The sequence below is a fragment of the Gopherus flavomarginatus genome, chromosome 7 (assembly GCF_025201925.1).
Source record: "Gopherus flavomarginatus isolate rGopFla2 chromosome 7, rGopFla2.mat.asm, whole genome shotgun sequence".
NCBI classification, from domain to species: Eukaryota; Metazoa; Chordata; order Testudines; family Testudinidae; genus Gopherus; species Gopherus flavomarginatus.
This window is the reverse complement of record NC_066623.1, coordinates 6419052-6443684: the sequence shown is the minus strand read 5'-3', so window position 1 is coordinate 6443684 and position 24633 is coordinate 6419052. Positions and strand designations below refer to the sequence as shown.

General features: G+C 53.6%; 1 protein-coding gene across 1 annotated transcript; it reads left to right on the top strand.

Annotated features, from left to right (window-relative positions):
- Window positions 1-10886: 10886 nt before the first annotated feature.
- GM2A (ganglioside GM2 activator) lies at window positions 10887-23010 on the top strand. Its single transcript, XM_050961634.1, has 4 exons — window positions 10887-11269; window positions 15151-15303; window positions 18131-18313; window positions 19425-23010. Exons 1-4 carry the CDS (start codon window positions 11156-11158, stop codon window positions 19578-19580), a joined length of 606 nt encoding a protein of 201 aa, XP_050817591.1. The 5' UTR covers window positions 10887-11155; the 3' UTR covers window positions 19581-23010.
- Window positions 23011-24633: the final 1623 nt, after the last annotated feature.

Sequence of the window (24633 nt, the reverse complement as noted above, 5' to 3'; positions counted from 1 at the left end):
CCTACAAAGAGCAACAAACGAGGCTTATAGACAGGTGAAATACACAAGGCTTAGGGCAAAATCCGCCCCACCCCGCCTGAACCTGGGGACAGGGATCTAGTTTCAAATGTTGGCCTTGGTCACGAGTGTAATGAGTGTGGTGTTCTCAGCCTAGTCACCAGTACGGAACTGGGCACTCTCCATCTCTGCTCAAGAGGGACCTAGAATGTGAGGAACGCGGACGCTGTGCATCAGGATTGAGGGCACTGACAGAGCCATGTGGAGGCTCAGGACTGTAATCGGACAGGCATGGCAGGCCAGGTGTGAGATGCCCTGGCAGAGCCGTGTGGAGGCTCAGGACTGTAATCGGACAGGTATGGCAGGCCAGGTGTGAGATGCCCTGACAGAGCCATGTGGAGGCTCAGGACTGTAATCGGACAGGCATGGCAGGCCAGGTGTGAGATGCCCTGGCAGAGCTGTGTGGAGGCTCAGGACTGTAATCGGACAGGTATGGCAGGCCAGGTGTGAGATGCCCTGGCAGAGCTGTGTGGAGGCTCAGGACTGTAATCGGACAGGTATGGCAGGCCAGGTGTGAGATGCCCTGGCAGAGCCGTGTGGAGGCTCAGGACTGTAATCGGACAGGCATGGCAGGCCAGGTGTGAGATGCCCTGGCAGAGCCGTGTGGAGGCTCAGGACTGTAATCGGACAGGTATGGCAGGCCAGGTGTGAGATGCCCTGACAGAGCCATGTGGAGGCTCAGGACTGTAATCGGACAGGCATGGCAGGCCAGGTGTGAGATGCCCTGGCAGAGCTGTGTGGAGGCTCAGGACTGTAATCGGACAGGTATGGCAGGCCAGGTGTGAGATGCCCTGGCAGAGCTGTGTGGAGGCTCAGGACTGTAATCGGACAGGTATGGCAGGCCAGGTGTGAGATGCCCTGGCAGAGCCGTGTGGAGGCTCAGGACTGTAATCGGACAGGTATGGCAGGCCAGGTGTGAGATGCGCTGGCAGAGCCGTGTGGAGGCTCAGGACTGTAATCGGACAGGTATGGCAGGCCAGGTGTGAGATGCCCTGGCAGAGCTGTGTGGAGGCTCAGGACTGTAATCGGACAGGTATGGCAGGCCAGGTGTGAGATGCCCTGGCAGAGCTGTGTGGAGGCTCAGGACTGTAATCGGACAGGTATGGCAGGCCAGGTGTGAGATGCCCTGGCAGAGCCGTGTGGAGGCTCAGGACTGTAATCGGACAGGCATGGCAGGCCAGGTGTGAGATGCCCTGGCAGAGCCGTGTGGAGGCTCAGGACTGTAATCGGACAGGCATGGCAGGCCAGGTGTGAGATGCCCTGGCAGAGCTGTGTGGAGGCTCAGGACTGTAATCGGACAGGTATGGCAGGCCAGGTGTGAGATGCCCTGGCAGAGCCGTGTGGAGGCTTAGGACTGTAATCGGACAGGTATGGCAGGCCAGGTGTGAGATGCCCTGGCAGAGCCGTGTGGAGGCTCAGGACTGTAATCGGACAGGTATGGCAGGCCAGGTGTGAGATGCGCTGGCAGAGCCGTGTGGAGGCTCAGGACTGTAATCGGACAGGTATGGCAGGCCAGGTGTGAGATGCCCTGGCAGAGCTGTGTGGAGGCTCAGGACTGTAATCGGACAGGTATGGCAGGCCAGGTGTGAGATGCCCTGGCAGAGCTGTGTGGAGGCTCAGGACTGTAATCGGACAGGTATGGCAGGCCAGGTGTGAGATGCCCTGGCAGAGCTGTGTGGAGGCTCAGGACTGTAATCGGACAGGTATGGCAGGCCAGGTGTGAGATGCCCTGGCAGAGCCGTGTGGAGGCTCAGGACTGTAATCGGACAGGTATGGCAGGCCAGGTGTGAGATGCGCTGGCAGAGCCGTGTGGAGGCTCAGGACTGTAATCGGACAGGTATGGCAGGCCAGGTGTGAGGTGCGCTGGCAGAGTTGTGTGGTCATGCTGCTGCGACACTGAAGTGACAGACTAACCAGTACCATGTTGGCTTCTGTCTCAGTCTAATGACAGTTTGGTTGCTGGGTGTGACTGTCCCATGCACAGGGTCGCTTCCCAGGTGAGTTCTCTGCACGCTAAGGGGTTTCCCTGGTAGCTCTCTGGCCCTGAGTGTGAAAACCGATCCATGCTGCATAACTTAGACTTTCTCGCCCCTGCTGCCAAGGGCATGGGAAGATCACGGCTGCCTCAAGGGGTGGGTGGGAGGAAGAGGTCCATGGGCCTGCTGCTATTTATTCCTCAGCCCTAAGCCACTGTAGGATGATAAGTGAAGCAGTTGTCGCTGCCTGGCTGGTGTGAGGCGAGGTAATACGTTCCAGGCACCCCTCCCCGGTCACCCCCCTCCACGCCCCCCCCCCCCCCCGCACGCACACGCTTGCTTGGCTGATGACTAAATAAGGACGAGCTGCAAACACCGGGCTGCTAAAAATAGAGCTGCACCAAGAGCTCTGCTGACCTTCGGGACCCTTCCCCTACCAGAGTCAGTGACTGGGCGTGTAAGTTGGGGCCCATCGGAACAGTGCTCCCCTTCCCACGGCTCCACATGCATTTTTGCCGCCAGAGCAGGGCAGCCGGTCACGGTCTGATCTGCCAGGGAATGAGGGAAAACTGCATCTCCTTTCCAGTCTCCAGGCCCACCTTCCCTCTTCAGAGAGTGGAGGGGGCAGCACTGGCGGCACCTGCATCTCCAACAGCTCCCGGGGGCGTTTCTCTGCTGCGCGGGGATTAATTCTAATGTTCAAAGCGCTTGCAGATCTGCCGACCCCCGCAGAAGCACATTTGTCCCCAATCACTATCGTCTGAATGTCACTTATATTGATTTCTTTCTTTGCTGCAGCATTCTGCATGTTGTGGGCAAGGCATCTATTGAGCAAATAAATGTAAAGTCCCGAAGTGCCGTTTCCTACCCCTATCCTGAGCTGCCCACCCCAATGATGCTCCATTCCCTGGTGGGAAACTGTTAGGACAGTTAAAGGAGAGGATGGGTGTGTGGGTGCTGGGAGCAGGAGGTCCAAAGAGTTCCCCTAAGTGTGAGAAATAAACTCCTCCATTAGTCGGGCTGGAGCACAATGGACTTGCATCAGAGACACCTGGGAAAAAGAGCCTCTGCATAGGTGCGTGCACATCCCATTCTTGTGAGGTTCATCATTCCAGACCTTTCACCACCGAACCTCCCACTCTCCAGCACAGGCAGATTATCTGAAGCCTAGACATGCACAGCGGATCCCAGATGGGGTAGGTGCCACAAACAGAGCAGAAGGTGAGAAGGAGGCAGAGATGGTCCTTCAGGGAATGGCCTTTTCTCCAGCAGGAACACATGTGAGCAGCTGCAAGGAGCAAGGGACGTAGCCTGGTCTGGCAACCAGCCAGTTCCCCTGCTAGTCCTCACTCCTATTATCCATTTACAATGCTGCAGACTGTGTGGTCCTGAGAGAGCCCTTGGCATCTGCTGTGAGCATCTCCGTGTGCTCTTCTAATGTTCACAGTCTCCGAATGTGTAAGAACTGGACTTGATTTCAGCTCAGATGTCTGCGTGGCCATTCCAGAGAGGAAGGACTATTTGGGGAAGCTTTTGCAGGATCAGGTGTACAAGCAGCCCCCTGATGCTTGGGTGAAGTACCCATCTAAAGTATTGGATTTATACCAGGCCTGTGCTTTGTATGGCACTTCATCGAAACGTAGGAAAATGGGGTCCCTGCCCCAAAGAACTTATAATGCGAATGAACAAATGTGGATTACGTTGTTTTCATTGCTTAATTTTCTCTTTTCTTCCTGTAAACTTTCTACTCCTTCCCCTGGGTCTCTCTCTCTCTGAAAGTCTTTGTCATATTTGTGATAGACATGTGAACTAAACATGGCATCATTGGCCCAAAGTCACATTCTAGGTTTACTGTTATTTGCACAGCTCGGTGTTTTCCCCAGATAAAATTTTGCTCTTCAGGAGGCCGCTGGGGCTTTTTAATTTTTCTTTTCTTTTTGTGTGTGACTTTGTAATTTGTCCTATGAAAAGCTGTGCTGATAGAGATAGACCCAATTCCCAACCCCAGACCCAACCACCCTGAAATTCAGGGATGTTTGAGATCTGCCTCCATATGTGGTGGCTGGAGCCATTTAAAGGGTAAAGAATGGAGAAAGAGTCTCTTTCTTTAGAACTTTATTTAGACTGCAGATACTGAACCACTGGATACACACACGCACGCTAACCCAAAACCTTAAAACATTTTCAGCAATCTTGCATTTCAGTTGCACGATGTCAGCTGGGGAACTGCGCCTGTCAGGGACCTTCCTGTACTCATCAGGCTGCAGGGAAAAGCATCCCCTGGGTGCAGGACTGTGACGGGCTGGTGATGGTAAAGCACGGAGTCGTATGCAGCAGGGTGCTGGTGACTGGTCACTGCCGAGTATGACTTATGCTGCACAGAGACATGGGCTGTAGTTGCATCCACCGGTGGCATTACATAAGGTGAGCCAACACAGCTGTGCTGCTAGGCCTCATTCTGTACAGGCCACGCTGGGCTCGCTGTGTTGGCTGTGACATGCAGTGGTGGAGCTAATGGGGGTAACCTTTAGGTGTACGTGTGGTACCTTTCCAAGCACATTATGTAATTGAGAAAGAAGGTGTCAGCCCACTCTGCACGCACCCATCAGCAGTGGCTCAGGTCCCATGGGGCTGGGCCCAGCTCCAGGCATTGTGACATGGTGCCTAGGGCCGCGTGGCACTGCCTCCCCATGTGCTGTGTCGCAGCACCACTATTCGGCCTGGCTCCCTCTCTGTTATGACGGGGGTGGCCGAGCCAAACCTGAATGGCACTGTGACCCCTGTGGCTGGGTCGCAAATCCCATAGAGGGAAGCTGGGCCAAGCCCCGCAAGACAGGACGGGAGACATTGCTGCTGGGTTTGTGCGGGGTGGGCTCACTCTCCAGCCCACTACCAATGACCCATTCCATTCCATTTGCCAAACCTGGTGCTGTGGCTGGAGACATGGTGCTGCTGTAGCCATAGTGCCAATCATACACACCGCATGGAACGCCCAGGCCTCAGCGCTGTCTCTATACATTTCGTCCACACTGCACGGTGACAGAGTCGGTGCGTTGTCTCCAGAGGAACCAGGCAGATGCCATGGAGAGAGAGTAACAACCACCTAAGCACGGAGAGATTGATTCGACTGCGTGAGCAGGCACCAGAATGAGGGTGTTCCTCACATCAGAGAGAGACGCAGCTCCACTGGTTCTGCAGAGCCCTCCACCCACCCATCCCAATGTCAGTAAGGGTGTTACGTTATCAGCACTGCATCAAATGCATCGGCTAAACACACCCTCAGGGAAGATATCGCAACCACTTCCCAGACGTGACTAAGCCTTTAATAGGTGCCCTGTGTGTGTTACAATCGACGGTCAGTCAGACTCTCTCATCCCTGTGACGAACTGGGAATGTTTTTAATGTTTTTTTTTAATACTGTGTTGGTGCCTTAGTGTTCCCATGGCAGTTTTTAAGTATTTGGCAGAGCAAAGGGCCAGTGCACCTAAATGCCTGATGCTTTGTCTCCTAGCAACTGATGGCCTGGGCCCCTCCTTTTTAAAGGTGCCAATTAAAGGTGTTGAAGACAAAGAAATTAGGTGACCTCCTGGCCCGGGAAAGGGGCTGAGCAGAGAGGAGGGGCTAGGGGGGGTTGTTAGTCTGGAGCTGGCTGAGGGCAGACGTGGGGGTCTGGCTTACTGACCCCCAAAATGAACCCGGCCGAGGGGTCCGGTTCTCTGTACCTACAAGCTCTGTTTTAGACCCTGTTCCTGTTATTAAATAAACCTTTGTTTTACTGGCTGGCTAAAAGTTACGTCTGACTGCAAAGTGGGGGTGCAGGACCCAGTGGCTTCCCCAGAACCCCGCTGGGGTGGACTCGCTGTGAGAAGCGCACGGAGGGGCAAAAAATGCTGAATGCTCCAAGAAGAGACCCAGGTGGTGAAGACGTGTGAGCTTCTTGCCCTAAACAAGTCTGCTCCAAGGAAAAGAAGGCTCCCCAAAGTCCTGCCTGGCTTGGTGGGGAGGAGTTCCGGAGCATCGCCCGGTGACTCCGTGACAACTGGTGGCAGCGGTGGGACGTACTGCACCCCGTGAATGGCGCTGCTTGCAGTAAGTGACTGGGGAGCAGTAAAACAAAGGAGGGATAATGAGGACCAGGCGTGCTAAAGGCTCAGAGTGGGACGGTTTCAGGGGGCGGTTAACCTCTGAAAGTGTGTGACCAGCAAGAAAAACTGTTGAAGTAACGGGGTCCCCCTGAGGACTGCAGCGAGCAGTCTCAGGGGCGGAGGAGCTTGCCGCTCAACCCTGGGAGAGAGAAGGATTTTTGCAGTAGCAGGGTTCCCTGGGGGATTGCAGGAGCAGTCCTAGGGGCGGAGGAGTCTGCAGCTCGACCCTGGCAAAGAGGTGGTGATCACAAAAAGGGCTGGCACAACCGGGGTTCTTCCTGAAAACCATGGGGGAGCCAAGAGCACACAGGCCTGTGAGTCCAGAGCCACTTGGGAACGGTGAAGTGATGGCCTATCACCATCTCCTTGAGAAGGACATTGTGATCCTGTGCACAAAGAAAGGGTTACGCATGGGGACATTCACCAAGGCACAGTTAATCATGCAGTTGGAGAAGAAGCACCGCTCTGAGGAGCAGATTCCTGGCCCAAATGGGGCTACAAGAGGATCTAAAAGCAGCTGAAGCATCAGCCAGGCATCCCCGGAAGTCTGGTCCCCAATCAAACGAGGGTCTTCACAATTGGGTTCCCCATGAAAAGATTGGAGACGGATGGAATGGGAGCAAAGCCCAAAAGAGCAAAAGGACCGTAAGAAAAAGCAAGAGCCCAAGGAACAGCTGCAGAAGAAGCAGCAGCAGCATGAACTGGTAATGGTGAAGCAAAAAAACATAGGGGGCTGCCCAGGGGTCAGTGGAAAAACAAGCCTGCGGGGGCAAGACCCTGGGACAGAGAGAACTGTGGTGGTGCAGCCCCGGATGCTGAAGAACTGTGGGACCTGGGTAAAGTTCCCTGGGGTGAAGCCCCTCACCCTGCCTATGGCCCAGATCCCTGTGCAGACCCAGGAGGGGTCGGGCTGGCTGATAGTTGGGGTTCTCCAGGATATCGGCTTGGAGGCCCTGTTGGGGGGTGACTGTCTTCCCATGGGACAGGATCCAGGCCCCGCTCCTGTAACGGCCGAGGGTTTAAATTCAAATCCAGGAAACCAATTGGCTAAAATGAAAATGGTCAGTGAAAATGCAAATAACCTTGCTGGCAGGGGGGAGGGGCTGCTGGGCTCAGGATACCTGCCTACCTGTAACCAGCCCCCTGGGGCTGAGTGGGAGGGAGAGAGGCTCCCCGCCCCCCTGCACACCGGAGAGGGGGCTCACGCTGGCTCTGATGCTGTGACCAGAGCAGAGAGCTCGCTGCCTGCCCCCTCTGGGACAGCAAGGGCAGTGCTGAGCACGGGGGGAGCTGAGACCCCAGCTGAGTGGGGGGACACCCAGGCAGGGCAGGTCGGCTGCCAAACAGGTTTGCCTGGTCCAAACGTGCTGCTGGGAAGTAATTACACAGCAGGGAGGGAGCTACCAGAAACAGGGCTCAGGGGGGCTGTAACCCCAGGTCCAGCCAGCGAAAGGAAGCAGGTCCCACTCCCTGCCCCAGCCGCTAAATCTCAAACTGAGCTGCAAAGGAATCCCTCCTTAAAAAAGCTAAGGGAACTTGCTGGCCACAGCACTGCAAACCCCCTTGGGAAAGGCTGCAGAGACAGAGTCCTGCACAAAAAGGAATTCCTGTACCGGAAATGGGCTCCCCAAGAGGAAGTAAAACTGGGGGAAATCGGAAGGCAGCTGGTGGTACCCCAGGAATCCACAGGGTTCTTCCCGTTCGAGCTGCTGGATGGAAGGAAAGTGAGGAAACCCCTGGACCTAAAAAGGAAGGATTGAATAAAAAAGGGGAAAGACCCCCAGGGGGATCTCTTCCCTAAGGTGGAAGCCAATCTCCCCATCAGGTGTTCCCCATTCAAAGTCACTAAAAAAGCAGCCCAAAACCTGAAGAGAAAGGTCAAAAACCTGCTGGCTTTAAATGGAATCCAGCCGTTTTACAGCCCATGGGCCTCACCCGTGGGGCTGATCCCCAAGGAAAACAAAATAATCTGGTTTTTTGGGGGCTATCAAAAGCTTAAAGCCATCACAATGTCCGATGCCGACCCGATGCCTAGGCCTGGAAAAATTCTAAACAAGCAAAGGGCAATAAAAAACTTGGCCCTGGCAAACACTAATAACATGTGCATCTTTAGCCAGACCTGGAAGAAACAGGTGTCCCAGGTAAAAAGGGGGCTGGGCTGCCTCAAAAAGGTGAAACTAACGGTAAAAGCTAAAAAGTGCAAGGGGGGACGGCAAAGGTGTTGTGTCTGGGCCACAAAGTGGGAAGCGGCTTCCCAAGCCCAAAGCTGGCCAAGGCCAAAATGGGGGCTCTTAACCAAAAAAGCCTAAATTGCAGCCCAAAGTGCTGGAAAAAAACCCCGTCTCAGTTTAAACCCCAGGGGTATTGGGGTAGCAAAAGGGTTCAAGCCGCATAAACCTTCCCACATGCGGCCTGCAAGTGCCATCAAGCACACCCGACCTAAGGGAGGGCGTGAAACTGTACTGCCCTGGTGTAACTCACACCAAGAAATGGAAGAAATGCTGGGACATCCATGGAAAAGTTGGTGGGTTCGAACTTCCCCAGGTCACTGCCTGAAGTGACCTCACTCAGTTCGGTCTCGAAGGGGGGAGAGATGTGAGGAACTGGGAATGTTCTTAATGTTTTCTCTGAATACTGTGTTGGTGCCTCAGTGTCCCCATGGCAGTTCTTAAGTATCTGGCAGAGCAAAGGGCCAGTGCACCTAAATGCCTGATGCTCTGTCTCCTAGCAACTGATGGCCTGGGCCCCTCCTCTCTAAAGGTGCCAACTAAAGATGTTGAAGCCCGGGAAAGGGGCTGAGCAGAGAGGAGGGGCTAGGGGGGGTTGTTAGTCTGGAGCTGGCTGAGGGCAGACGTGGGGGTCTGGCTCACTGACCCCCAAAATGAACCCGGCCGAGGGGTCCGGTTCTCTGTACCTACAAGCTCTGTTTTAGACCCTGTTCCTGTCATTAAATAAACCTCTGTTTTACTGGCTGGCTAAAAGTCACGTCTGACTGCAAAGTGGGGGTGCAGGACCCGGTGGCTTCCCCAGGACCCCGCTGGGGTGGACTCGCCGTGGGAAGCGCACGGAGGGGCAAAAAATGCTGAATGCTCCAAGAAGAGACCCAGGAGGTGAAGACGTGTGAGCTTCTTGCCCTAAACAAGTCTGCTCCAAAAAAAAAAAGGCTCCCCAAAGTCCTGCCTGGCTTGGTGCGGAGAAGTTCCGGAGCATCGCCCGGTAACTCCGTGACAATCCCTTCCACCCATCCCCTGGGCAGTTGCATTGCAGCTACCCCGCTGGTTTGTTGCGAGGAAAGATGTTCCGTCTCACGGAGCACTTTCTTCTCGCTTTTATGGTAAGAAGGGCCTGAGCCACAAAACGTGGGTCTGGATTGTGAACCCTCCCAAAGTTGGGGGTGTTTGGATCCCAGGGTTGTGGTTTGGCCCAATATAAAGACAAAGGCAACAGCGTTTGGGTTAAATAACTTTGTGGGTGTTCAGATTCCGGCCCACCTCTCTTACATTAGGTCATGGAGGTGCAGCTAGTCGGAGCCTGTGCTGATTGCCTGATGTTCAGCAAGTGCCTTACGCTGCCAATTTTCTCCTCCTCGCTGCTGGGCACTGCTGGACCCCCACTCAGAATGAGATAGCCTTGGAGTGCCCACCTTGACACCACAGTGGTGATGGGCCTGCTGGAATTCTGGACATGCATTTTGCTGTATGTACCTCAAGCACTGAGAAGTTAAAAAAAATAAAAGCTCCAAACTCTTCAGCCCAGAGCACAGAACTGGACTGTCCCCTTCCTGTTCAAATCCTCTCCTGGTTCACTCAGATTCTAGGAAACTTGGATCCTCACTACCTGCCCCTCCCTCTTCTCCACATCTTCCCTAACTGGTATATTGCTGCCCAGACACGTTGCCTCTGTTTGCCTGGAACAAACCCACACACTGGGAAAAGTTCTGTGGCACTTTTGGACTGATCTGGAGGGGCTGGTTAAGGGTTCTAAGCCTCCGGTTTGGAGATACCAACACTCCTCAGGTAGAGAAACTGATACTTTTTTATACACCATGCACTTAACCTGTGGAACTCACTGCCACTCTATATCATTGACACCAAGCGTTTAGCAGGATTTAAAACCGGACTAGAGATTTATATGACTAACATCCATAGTAACATTATATAGGATAAAGCAACCATTAATTGACTGGGGCTAGGAAAAAAACATCGTATGGGCAGGCTCCTTAAGTGTCCATGATGCATGTTCCTCTGGAGCACCTGGTACTGGTCCCTGTTAGAGACAGGATACTGGGTTAGGCGGGCCATTGGCCTCACTCAGGAGGACTATTCGGATAGTCCTGTACGGTTGGGTGGCTGATTGTCAGCAGTGCCATTGGCAGGGGCCCTTGGGGAATCAGTGTGCTGAGATCACTGCCAGCATTGGGGCACTATTTCCCTGTGCTACCCTGGTGTGTCTGTCGGTACCCACCTGTGGGCTCATCTTCTACTTAGATTGCAAACTCTTTGGGGCAGGACCCGGCTTGTCCTGTGTCCGCCAGCGCCTGGCCATGGCGGGGGCTGCTGGAAAGCAGCAGGGGGGCTGCTGGGGAGCCCCACTGCTGGTGAGAGAGGCAGGGCAGATAAAGGGAGCTGCTCCAGCTCAGCCCGTCCTTGCCGGCAGAGGGCAGGGCCCCTTTCCCTGCATCGCTGGCCCGGCTCCCTGCGCCTCCAGCCTGGGGGTTAACCAGACCCACGCGAAAGAGGAAGAGAGAAGCGACCGAGCAGCAAGGAGGCGGGAGCGGAGGCCGGGCAGCGGCTGCGGAGCGGGGGCGAGCGAGCCCAAAGGCTGAACTGCCGAGCCAGCCGCCGCCGCCGCCTTACGCTGCCCGCCTGGCTCCGGCACAGAGACCCGGCATCAGCCCGGCTGCCCCGGCGTCCCCAGCTGAGCCTCCCGGATCGCGCTCCGCCTCCTTCCCGGCTCCAGCCCCGCAGCAGAGCAGCGATGCAGGCGCTGGCCCTGGCGCTCTGTGCCCTGCAGCTGTGCCCAGCTGTGCTGGGCGGCCGGTGGGGGCAGCCCGTCCTGGTGGAGAGGCCTCAGTCCAGGCGGCTGAGCAAGGTAAGGGGTCTTCACCCCACCCGGGGACGGGTCAGGGGCTGTGCAGCGGGGCAGGTTCTCACGTAGGGTGACCAGGTGTCCCGATTTTATAGGGACAGTCCCGATTTTGGGGTCTTTTTCTTATATAGGCTCCTGTTACCTCCACCCCCATCCCGATTTTACACACTTGCTGTCTGGTCACCTTATCATGTGCACTAGCCCACACGAACCAAGTGTCAGAGCCTGCTAGTGCCCTGGCTGCCTGGGGTCGGCTGGCCTGTGTGGACAGAGAGCGGGGAGCGAGGTCCCAGCCCCTGGCAGCAGCCAGAGTGAGAGAGCTGGGTGGGAAATGGTTTTCCTGCCTGGCCAGAATTTTCCAGGTCTCCCAAAATGGTCCCTTCCTGCATCGGGACCAGGAGCCAAAAACTCCAACGGTTTAGCAAACTGAAAGTAGGAATAGAATTTCTGTCGGGTCAGTCGAGACGTCGTGTTTCGATCGTTTCAACGCGTTTCGATTTTGACTTTTTTTTTTAACCTTTTTGGGGCTATAAATTAACAAACCATTTGGAAGGAAAAGTCAAGTGTGGCTTTAACAAAAAGCCCTTTCTAAGAGCCGGCTCTGCATCGTTATTATTTCTGAAGGCTGAAGGGGAGCAGGGACTTTTAGCATGAGGGCTGGCACTGCTTACTCACCTGTCGCCCTTGGCAGCATGGGGCTATACACCCACTTCTGTCCCCAGGAGAGCAGTGGTGAGCACTGGCCTGGATTCCTATGAGCGTAGCACCCTGCTTGCTTGCCCGCCCATGTGTGGGAGCAGGGCTGCTTGACAGCCTGTAACCCTGTGCTTCTAACAATGAGCCTGAATCCCTGCACCTTGTGGAGTTGTTTACACCTGTGCCAAGCAGATGTGAATTGCTGCCGTCCTGATGGGGCAGTGCGCTGAGCTCCTGTTGCGTGGGTGCAAATGATGGCACCACGTGAAGAATCAGACCCACCAGGCTTTGCCCTTCTGTCAGCCGGCACTGCCTGTGTCCATGGCCAGAGAGGGTCTCAGTAATGGTGGTTTGGTGACACGGATGCTTGTCCACCAAGGTCCCTCAGCCATACCGGCATACTATGGATAACTGCGGCCTGAGCTGTTCCTAATGGCTGCCCATTCCTTACCCGCCACCTGGAGTCCTTGCCATGTGGACCGTAAGTCAGACATGGCAATAGATTGCATTGTTATTGACTCTGTGCAGTAACAGCCTGTGACCTCAGGAGAACCAGCACAGAGGCCGGGCACAGGTGCTGCCTTATCAGGGGCCTGCCCAACTTTCAGTTCTCATTTTGTTCTTTTAAATCTCAGTTCCGCTTTTGCAGCAACCAGCTCACCAGCCAAAGTCGTGAGAGGCTGGAGAGAGTTCTGTGCATGTGAGAGACTGCCCCAGACCCAGAGGCTCTGTCCAAAAACTCGAGGTTAGGCAGATAAGCATGTACAGAGGCTCCAGAACGGACATGGATGCATGGCCCAGAGCTTCACTGCAGCTGAGGGGTGCAGCTTGGGAAGGGAGGTGCAGAGATGTCTGTTACCTCCCTTTATGCTCTCCTTATATGGGGCCGTGCTCTGGATTTGTCTCAGCCTGAAATTTGGCAGCTTTAGGCCTGTTCTAAATGACGCCGGTTGCCAGTGACCCCCAAGGAGCCCAGAAAGGAGCAGGGGTATCTGGGGCTGGCTTGCAGGGTGGAGCCATAGTGTGGAAGAGCTGCTACGCTGGCATTACACCTCACTGATGTTAACCCCACCCCCCAGGCTGGCCATGCCAGGGCTAGAGCCGCTCCGTGCTGCCAGGACAGGGTTTTAGTGTATGCCCGACCATTATACAAGAGCATCTAGTCAAAAGCAAACATTGAGTTGATACCGAGGGCCCGATTCGCTTTTATACTGAGGCCACTTTATACCCCTGTGACAGTGAAAAGGGTCATCCAGTTACCCGTTACCTGGGCTATAACTCCAGTGGAAGCAGCATTTCCCTACTTTCCTGTATAGCCCCCATCTGTCAGAGCAATTACTTCATGCTCCTTCTGGGCTCACATTGGACAGTTCAGTAGTGTCCCCTCTCAGGGAGCTGGGCTTGCTTTAGTTATCCAGGAGGACGAAACCTTGTCTCTTGCTTGCTCAGACACATGTTTGCACCCAAGCTAAGTAAATAGCTTTAGTGATAAAGCTTCAAACATGACTGCACTTTTGTCCCTTCCTGGGGACATGTGCCTTTGATGTGGCTGGAGAAATGTTATTTTGAAGGAGCAGAGTTATCCATGACTCAGACTTAAGCACTCTGAGTAAGTAGCACACGATGTTCCATGGAAATCCTAAGCAGCCCATGATCTGGGTGGCCTGAAACCTTCCAGAAACTGGGCCTGGATGACAGGAGATGGACCACTTAGTAATTGCCCCATTCTGTTCATTCCCTCTGATGCATCTGGCACTAGCCACGGTCGGAAGACAGGATACTGGCCTAGATGGACCATTGGTTTGACCCACTGTGGCCATTCTTATGTTCTGATATTGGAGGTGTGAATCTATAGATATATACCCACTCCAGCAGAATGCTACATGCTGGAATTTACTAGGACTAGACAGAGGTGGGCTACTGGGACAAGTTCTCCTCTTGGTGACATGTTGGCAATCCCACTGACATCAGTGAGATGGAACCGACTGTAAATCAGGGGGTTGTCCCCGCAGAACCAGTCTGTCCCAATATGGGAGCAAGATATGCTGATGAGTCTATGTGAGGGGATGCCCAATTAAACTGTTGTTGCTTCTGCTGTACCTGTCCTGTGGATAAATAGACTTTGATTTCGAATGGTTTGTCTACACACAGAAGTTTCACTTGTTTGAATGAAATTGGTTGTAATTTGATTTAGCCCCAGTTATGCACACCAAGTTGTGTTGGTTTGAATTGGAGGTGTGACTTTATACCAGTTCAGTTAAACCAGTGCATCTTTGTGCATGGATGCTGTTATACCAGTTTAAATCTGGTTTATATTGGTGTAATTTGTATTAAATTTACTGGTACAAGCTGAACTGATTGAACCAGTTTTAAACTAATATAAGAGTCTGTGCACAAAAGTTGGTGCATTGGTGTAACAAAACCGATTTAAGTGAAACTGGGACAACTTCTGTATGTAGATAAGTCCATATGGCAAACCACTGTAGATACTCTTCTGGTGGTTTAGCTTGCTCCTATTAATTTACCCACACCAACTAACCTGGTATTAAACCAGATTTAAATCAGTTTAAGACTGTCCACACACAAAGCTGCACTGGTTTAACTAAATCAGTATAAAACCACACCTTCAATTACACTGGTGCTACTGTGTATGTAGACTAGGCCATATTTACTCAGTTCAGAATCTCTTAATAAAACAAGCCCTCTGAGTTTCAGAGTCTGGTGTTTATTGGTGATGTCAGCGGCGAATGTGCTATTTCTAGGCGCACGTTAAATCTGGGAGATGCATGTTGACTAGGAAGCTTGGAAATGCCAGTAGAGGAGTATGCGTTGGGCTCAAATGTGTTAAAAGGCTTTATAATTATTGCCCGAGGAGAGTTTCTAAAATGCCCCATGGATTTAGGATCCTAGAGGCAATGGCATTTGTGCTCCTAAATCCCTTGGGAGCTTTTGAAAGTCTCCTCCTGAGATGTTAGTACAGTGTTACTATTTCTTCAGCATTTGACTGCATGTCTGAAAAGCTCATTTCCGTGTGTGTGTGTGTGAGAGAGAGAGAGAGAGAGAGACAAAGAAATGGATGGAGTTCTCTGCCCCCACAATAGAATTCTGAGGGGCTGTCACTCTGCAGCTGCTGCCAGCTCAGCAGAGTGCAGAGATGGTTTAATCCTTTCCTTCGCTCAATCCTGTAGCTTGGTGGCTTCTCATGGAAGAACTGTGGCAATGGAACCGATCCCTTTGTGATTGAGAGTCTGTCCATAGCTCCGGACCCGATCCACATCCCCGGGGACCTGAAAGTCAGCGCGGCGGCTTCCAGTAAAGCTGACATCGGCTCACCTCTGAAGGTATGTGAAAAAGGCAAGCCCGCCAGAGAGGTCTCTTCAGACACAGGATCTGCCTATTAACATGCTGTGGAGTGTTTGGCAAAGAACGTGCCCAAAGCCACCACAACACCTGGCCCTGGCGGCCTTTCAGTTCTCTGAAATGCCCAACAGGTGTGAATAAACAGGGATTGCTAGACCTGGGGCATGTTTCCGGCCCCAGACTTTCCACTGCTGCAGTCAGTTTCCAGGACCCAGAGTTTCTTATTCATAGCAATATTTGCTGCTGGGAGACCGAAGGCTGGCTTGGTCTGTGCATGGTCTGACTGTTGGGCAGCAACTTTTCACTAAAATGGGTCAGTGCAACCCCTAGGACGGATGCAGTTATATGGACAGAAAGGTGCTTGTACCACAATAACTATTCCCTTTCCTTCAGGAAAGTTAAAGCAGCCCATTTATTTGTGTGTAGTCACTCCCTTGTGACTTCCCACCCCTCTCCGCACCCCACGGGCCTGGACTGCGAAGTGGAACTGGGTAAGATCCAAGCTGCTCCCACCTCCCGCTCCCTGGAGCAACCTGGCGGCGTCTGTGTTAGGCTGGGGTGATGAATGAGTCTCGGACTCACCTCTGAGGGAACGCAGCCAAATCTGAGGAAGGCAGGCACCGAAACTGCCATGGCCTGATTGGCAAGTCCTGGGCACCTGCAGATCCCAGCGAAGCCAGTGGGAGCTGCTGAGCGCTCAGCACCTTTGAGAGTAAGGCCGAGGGTTTTAGATGTGGTGAGCTCCAACGGGGGCCGTTTCCCTGATCTTTCTTCGCCCGGGTGGGGAATGATTTCACCGAGCTAAAGGCCACAACGGGGTGTTCAGAGAATGAGGAAACACAGGAGGAGAGAGCGAGAGGAAGGAGGGAACACAGAAGCAATGAGAAGGGGGATGCTGGTGAGCAGAGAAATCAGAGATCCTGAGTGGGGGAGTCAGATTACGGTCAGGAGGAGGGGAAGAGACAAGGGGAAACCTTCCCTGAAAATTGAAAAGAGAGAAGAGGAAGAGGGGGAGGGATAGGACACTAGGAGATGCAGAGGGGCAGGTGGGAGATGCCTCTCTATCAGGTGACCCCCATCCCCAGAATACTGGCCAGGGGGAGCAGACCCATTACCCACCCCCAAATGCCAGACTAGGCTCCTGATTGTGGAGATGCTGATAACTAACAAAATCCCTTCCTTAAAGCTCCTCTGCATGTGCACAGCACCCGCTGCAGCTGGGGAGCTGGGCCCTCCTGAGCCCACACGCCTTCCTGGGACCCCCGGCAGAGGGTCTGGTCTTTAGTGATTAGAGACACGCACTGCCCAGGCTGCAAACATGGCTGAGGGGTGGCCGTTGCAGGCATGTGCCCCTTGGAGGGGGCCTGAGGGCTATGGCGAAGGCTGCAGCGGCTGGCTCAGCTGTTCCTCAGCCTTGCTGAAAGCGGAAGGGCTGCTGGTGGCTCTAATTCACCAAGTTCCCCTGCCGTGCGAGCTGGATCATGGTGTGGGAGGCAGGCCTCGCTGCAGGGCTCCCTTCCCATCAGTGATACTGCGAGTCCCGGCCCGCCCTTCTTCGTGTCAGCGTGGCGGGCGAGGGCTTGGCCAGATAGGGGAAGTTACACCTGCTCTGCCCTGAGCCCTGCCCTGCAGGGGCAGGACTCTCCCATCCGGTCTCTGATGCAGGGTGTTAACCAGCAGGCCGCCCCGCCTGCGGAACCAGTGTTCTTTCCCAAGAGTGTGCGTAGTGAGTGATAGCAGGCCTGATTCTCCCCTGCCCTTTCCATCTGGGCAGGTCACTGCCAGCGCTGGGCTGAGCCAGTGGGAATTCCTCTTTGCTAGCCTGGCATGCCAGCTACCTCTGGGCTCAACGAGGATGCAGGGCGTGACCTGTCCTGGCTGCAGCAGGCAGAGGGATGGCTGCTGGATTCACTGGGGATGCTGGGGCAGGAAGAAACCAGGGCTGACTCAAGGACACAGCTGCGATTGCAGAAGTTACAGAAGAACCAGCCCTCCTTTCACCTCGGTCTCCCAAGTGCCTCCTGTCCCTCAGCCGGGCAACTGCAGCAGTGCTAAACAGCTGGCAAGGCAAAATGGGAATTGCTGCCCAGGACAGTACATTTCTGTCCTGCTTCTATTTAGTGGAATGTGGCTCTGGATCAACTTTCTGCTGCTCCTTGTGGTGGTTTTATCACGCTGCTGCTCATGCCGAAGAATCAGAGTGGGTCAAATTCTGCCCTGGAGTTCGGCGGGAGCTGTGTGCTGGCACCTCCAAGGGCAAGACTTTGCAGCCTTTACTGCTGTTCCCATCGCTCTTATTTCATGTTTGTGTTGTAGTAATGCTTGGAAGTTGCCTAGATCGAGGTCCCACTGTGTTAGGGGTGCCACAGAGAGATAGTGAGGGTTTAGAATCTGGGTAGAGTCATGTGTTTTTTCGGGAACAGAATTAAAGAGAATGAGTCTCCATTGGGCTGTTCTGAATAGGAAATCTGCAGTCCGGGGAAGGTTTCCCCAGGTGTTATTGTTCCTAAAAATCTCTTGCATTGTGCCCTAAGAACTCAGCACTTTGCAGACATAGGGCTGGTTGCTGATCTGTCAGTCTGGAGCAGTACCAGTGCTTTCAGTTTAGGGATGTGCTTTTCCAGCCTGGAGGAGCTAACAATCGAAAACCACCAAGAGAGACCAAGACGGGGCATGGACCGATTGGTCAGAAAAGCTGGTGTATGCCAAGCTTGCAGAGGAAGGCTTTCTGGAGCAGAAGAAGGGTGGAGGGGAGACCGAACCAGCTGAGATTCTCTGGTATGTGATGTGTGCAACCCTTTGTCCCAGGCAGTGTTTACCGTGGAAAAGAAGATAGTTGACATGTGGCTGAAGATCCCCTGCGTGGACCAGATCGGGAGCTGCACATATGATGGCCTTTGTGGAATCCTGGACAACGTCATCCCCCCTGGATCACCATGTCCCGAGCCTCTGCTCAGCTACGGCATCCCCTGCCACTGCCCCTTCCAAAAGGTAAGCGCTAAGCCAGCCGCTCTCCCCGTGTTCCTTGTCAGGACCCTCTGCTTCCCGTCTAGCCACGAGCCAGTAGGGAGCCTCTGGTCACATGGAAAGGGCAGGGTGGTCACAACCCCTAAGTCCAGGACCCCTGCTCAGCACAACAGCCCTCCTCTCCCCTTGCCCTCTCAGTCAGCTGTCTGGGTGCTGGGGAAGGGGCTTTGTGAGCACTTGGAGGAGAGGGAATAGAACCCGCAGCTGAGAGAAGGAGGAGTTAGAGGGCAGTGTGTCAGCTGGCTGGATTCTCCATTGCCTTGCAGCCCGTGGGTCAGATCAGAGGAACTGGCCGTTAGTGGAGACAGGGCCCTGAACTAGATGGACTTGTTCTGACCCAATTTGAAGCACCCACTTTGCACACCCGGTGCAAGGCAGTGGGAAATCAGGCAGAGTCTGGGTCCAGCAGGCCTGTGCCAGGGGGATCTGGGCTTTGCCTCCCCATCCCTGGGGGCATTCTGCAGCTGTTGTAGGTCAGCAGTGCAGGAAGGCCCCTGGAGTTGTGGGCTAGGCTGGGAGTGAGGGAGTCTCTGGGTGGGGGCTCAGTCACTGTGTGATCACTGGATCTTCTTGCGCTTTGACTGGCCTAAGAAGGATGGTTCTAGACGGATTTGATCCGGTGTCAGCTCACTTTGATCGCTGCTGCCACCTCGGGGTTGTTTGTAACCTTGCTGGGAAACACTGTCCCAAAGGCCCCTGGACTCGCTCTGGCCTGGGGAAGTCTCGGAAACCCAGAGGTGCTGAGGTCTCTGAACCAAGCAGAAAGGCTGATCTGGAAATCACCGGGCAGTGGGCTGCAGGGTGCCCCCAGGGATGGGTGGGCAGCAAAGAGCACCAGTGGGGAAGTAATTAGTGATCAGTAGTTCTGGATATTCGAACATGCTTGACTTGTTCATCTTGAGAATGACTGAGATTCCACAAGAGGTGCAGGGCAGGGAGCAGATGGGGGTAGAAGCCTAAAGCTTGGTGGGGGTCACCCCTCAGTGGGCTTGTACCTTGGGGCAGGAGAGGCTGGTGGGGGGGTGAGGTGGGAGCTGCTGTGTGCTAACGTCTTGGCATCTGTTTCCCTCCATAGGGCTCCTACTCCCTGCCATCCAGTGAGTTCTACTTGCCCACCACACAGTTGCCCTCCTGGCTGACTAATGGTGACTACCGCGTCCAGGTTGTCCTGAGCAGCGGTGGCAAGCAGCTCGCCTGTGTCCAGGTGGCCTTGTCCCTCCACTCTGAGTGAGGCTGGCCAGCCCTGCCTGACCACGAGCCCACCCCCCGCTGCAGACTGACGCATTTCCTTTCTCTTCTCTCTGGCAGAGACACACACCGGAGCCGGTTGGCAGCTCTCTTCCTCCTTCCGCTGCCTCTTGCTGCTGCCTGCCCTCACACAGCTGCTGCTTGCCCTTTTCCCACCTCTATTTGCCCTTCTCCCACTCAGAAAAAGGGCCAATAAGAGGGGGGATGGGGGGGGGAGGTCTTTGTCTTCTGTGCAGTGTGGACTTTGAGGTGGGCAAGGTTGGCCGACGGTTTGGGTCCCTCCTGATCCTGATTCAAAGTCTGTTGAAGTCAACAGGAGCCTTTCCAAGGGTCCGGCTCCTAGCAAGGAGACTTGAGTCTTTGTTGCAGTCCCTACAATTGCAGCCCCACTTGTTGCGTTTCCCAGCGGGGCTTAGATCCCTTCCCTCCACCCCTCTCCTGGTCCTGGTCGGCTGCGCACTATTCACCATGCCAGCTTTGGGCTGATTCCCTGAAGTCAATAAACTCCCCGTTGATTTCAGGCCTGTAGGGAGGCACTCAGCACTAAACAGAACTGTCCATCACAGTTGCTGTTTGATTCCCAGCTGCGCTTTGCTGGGGAACGCCCTGCACTGCAGCGCTGTGTGCTGGATGGCCGTATGGGTCTCTTCTGCCCCAGACTTCTCTGATCCTAGGAAATATCAGGTTAAACTGGTGGCTCGGGTCCAACGCTGAGTCTTTCTGTCATATCGTAGTGGTGGCTCCAGCTTTCCGGAGCTGCGTTCCAGGCCAGAATGTCCCCTGTGCGCACTCCTGCCTTGAGAGAGTTGTATCACTGTGCTACAAACCAGCCTGGGGCGGAGGATCTAGTTTGATTATTTCCCCACATATGTAATGAAATTGCATTTTTCGTGTTGCTTAATGCCTCCTTCTCCCCCCGCCCCCCTCCAGTCAGTAACAATGGGAGGGCCCGGTAGCCCTCCAGCTGACTGGTGTAAACAAAATGAGGTATCATAATATTCCACCCATTGAGTGGCCTAGTTAACCTCTACTGTCCCAGGGGGTTTTGCCATCTGTTGGCTGGGGTGTGGGGCTGTTTTTGTTTGTCTGGGTTTTTTTTAAATATCACACAGGGAATTTTAGAAAACAAAACTGAAGGAAGAAAACAGAAAGAAATAATTCTTGTAAACAGTCAGTTGGAAAAAGGAAAAGAGGCTTAGAGCTGACTGCCCCTCTCTGCAATGTGGGGGTCGATTGTCGGTCAGGAGTGCCATCTTGTATACTTTGAGGGTGCAAGCCCCCTCCAGGCATGTGTGCCCCAACACTGGACTGGAGAGAGGCACATGTAAGCCCCCTCCAGGCCTGTGTGCCCTGAGACTTGACTGGAGAGATGACATGTTCACTCTTACTGGCCATTGCTGGAGACAGGATACTGGGCTAGATGGACCATCGGTCTATCTTGGGGTGGCACTTCTTATGTTTCTGAATCAACCTGGGCAGCAGCAGCAGGAAACCTGTCAACACGAAGAGCTGTACAGCTAGCACTCAATTCTCTGACAACAAATAACCTTCCTAAACAGGACTATGCTGGACCAGGTCCATTCTGAAGAAATCATTGCTTATGGTAATATAAGGTGAGCCGGGAGGGTGGGCATCACCAGTCAAAGAGACAGATCTTCAATGGCATGGACATGATCTCTCTCCCATGTCTGCATTGAAAAAAGAAAAGAGGAACAAACCAAGAAAGCGATGTACTAATATTCTCACTCCCAGGGGACCAAATGACTCATTCTGCTCTGGGCTTCTCTTCCTCTAAAAACGATGTGGTTGGAATGGCTTAAACCAAAGGAACAATTTGATTGGCTGATGAGGATTCCAAGCAGTGTAATTATGAAACTGAAAATCGCCCGACTCTGAACTTCTCGAACACGTTAGAGTGACCATTTCTTAAAGGTGCTAACCCATGGTGAGGCAGGCGGTCACACTGCCATGTCCTGAGCAGAGGAACAAATGAGTTTAGAACTTCTTAAGTTTGCAGCCGGCATATTTAGCAGCTACAGAAAAGGACTGGTGCACCCGAAAATGTGCTGATCAGACTCTTTCTACAGGACGTGGTTCATCGGTCTTGACAGGCTTTAGGGAGAAGAGTCTCTGTTTGGCGTAAATTGTTATAGCTCAGGATGTGCCCCTGGAAATAGGGAGTCAGGACCCTAATCTGGTGTACTATGGGCTGTTGATTTGTTCACTTTGGGTGCGGTTCTGCACCGTTAAGTCAATGGGAGCTTTGCCGTTGATTTCAGTGGGTACGGGATCAAATTGCTTGGGTGGTGTTTTATCAGCACTGTTAAGTCCCTGCCTCCCAATTCACATGCAGGGCTGACATTGCACCTGCAGATCCAGTTCAGTGCAGCTGACCCTAGGATGTGTGTAGAATACCTAACCCAATCACTGAACACCCCGTCCCATATTATTGCACTGGAGCTGTATGCATACAACCATCGGAGGGGTAGCCTGTTAGTTTGTATCCACAAAAACAACAAGGAGTCCATTGGCACCTTAAAGACTAACGGATTTATTTGGGTAAAAAACCTCACTTCTTCAGATGCATGGAGAACTTCTTCCATGTATCTGAAGTGTGTTTTTTTTTTAAACCACGAAACCTTGTGCCCAAATAAATCTGTTAGTCTTTAAGGTGCCACTGGACTCCTCGTTTTTATGTATACAACCGTTGCTGTGTTAGCGCACCTGAGGGGTGAGTCAATTTACACCATCACTGCACACGTGCTATTGCAGCTGAGGTGCATGTGTGTGCCATGCCATCCCCGCCTTGTACCCTGTATTGTTACAGTCGATTTGTGTGGATAAGACACTGTCACCACACACCCTCTCCTGTATTATTTCATGCAAGGCAGGTGTGGATGACATCAGCAGTGCACACCTGTGCTGTTGTGGTACATCACCATGTATTCTATTACTACCCTCTGAGCATGCACGTGACAGCCACTGCTCATCCTGCTCTGTATTACATCTGTGATACCTGGGTATGACACCCTAATACTACTACTTAGCAGCTGTGTAGGGCTGATCTGCAAAGCACTTTATAAGCCTTAACTACTGAATGCCCACAGTCCATGGGCTGGTGTGATTGTGCTTTAACCCAATGCTAATCACTATGTTTTGCACAGTCTGTGTTCTCATGACAGGTTTAAGAGACAAAGACCTTTGGTCACCTTTCTGCTTCCTAAGCTTGCTACGCTATACGATGTCCTAACAGCCAGTGGGTTTTGCTCTGGTTTGTTCTGTGCGGAGAAGCACTAACCGTCTTGCCGACTCCTGCATCCTTACTGCTTAGCTGAAGCCTGCTGGTTTTTTGGGAGGCAGCGGCTATTAGTGCTGGTGCCACAATGAGTGCTTAATAAATCTTTTTAACTAGAGGGCTGAGTCCTTGGCAGTGATTCTTGGGCCTTTGGTAAAATTAGAACTGGTGATTTTATTTATTTTAAATGTAAATGAAAATCTGGTGAGTTGGTTTGATGACCATGATGGTCTGACAGCACTGGCTGGAGCTAGTGATAGTGGATTCCCTGGCTGGTCTAAGTTCCTGTCCTAGGGGTGGGCAATCTATGGCCTGGGGGGCTGCATCTGGCCCCCCAGATGTTTTAATCCAGCCCGCGAGCTCCCACCGGGGAGTGGGATCTGGGGCTTGCTCCACTCCAGTGCTCCAGTCAGGAAGCGAGGTCTGGGCCTTGCCTCATTCTGCATGGCTCCCGGAAGCAGCGCCTCCACATAGGAGCTGGAGAGGAGACATGTTGCTGCTTCTGGGAGCTGCCTGAAGTAAGCGCTGCCTGGAACCTGCACCCCTGACCTCCCTCCCGTGCCCCAACCTCCTGTCCCATCCCTGATTCCGCTCCCACCCTCTGAACACCTAGGTCCCAGCCTGGAGCTCCCTCCTGAACCCCCAACCACTCATCCCCAGCCCCACCCTAGAACCTGTACCCCCAGCCGGAGCCCTCGCCCCGCCCCCCACACCCTAACCCCCAATTTTGTGGGCATTCATGGCACGCCATACAATTTCCATAACCAGATGTGGCCCTCAGGCCAAAAAGTTTGCCCACCCCTCCTATCCCATGCTGCTGTCAGTGCATCTCACGCTGAACCTGCAATGTTCCATTGTCCTGGGCACCCACACAGCTGTATCAAAGGATCTCAGTAAGGAGGTGCAAAATCCCTCAATTAATACATCGCTGGGCTCGGAAGGGCCCTGCGTTGTCAGGCAATTAACATTTATCAGACTGCCTGGAGGAATTCTCCCCCAGCTTCCCCGTATGGGGCAGCATTTCCCAGCAGCTGCTCTTACTAGACATTTCCCCAGACCACTGTGCCCCTGCTCTGACGCATGTCCCAGGGTCATTACTCCACAGATTCTCCGATTCAGGTGTCACTTGGTGCAACTCAGGCTCTGACCAGCATTGCCCAGAACATACCATTAGCCAGGCTGCCCCGTGCATGCTTTCCCCCCCATAACCCATCATTGGTATTGCTCAGACACAGGCCCCAGGCTGGGTATGTGCCCGTGGTGCACACTTCTTTCTTTGAGCCCTTGACAGTGAAACGTGCCAAGTGTAGTGGTGGCTTTTGTTATAGCCAGGTGAGCGCTGGGGTGACAGCATTTAGGTGAGAGGCTGATGCAGGATTCACAAGCCCAGCACTCTAAACCTGCAGCTCCTGGAAACACATCGCTGATGTCAGTGGGTATTTCTCCTCCTGTCGAGTTCTGGCTCCAAGCTGCACCCCCCGCAGCAGGGGGGGACAGCATTTCCAAGTCTTGACTCTGTGGAGCAGGTCCTGGAGTGACACCAACGCCCAGCAGCATCTCAGCTTTCCTTGCCAAACCAAAGACGTGTCTCATCCCCCCGACCCCTGGGTGTGGGGAAAAGCTTGGAACCACGAAGCCTCGAGGTTGTCGAACCCCAGTGGGCAAAGACCCAACCCTGCAAAGAGATGAACCCCGGCCCCGGCCCCGGGCAGCGGCCTGACTGTTCCTTCCAGGCATGGGG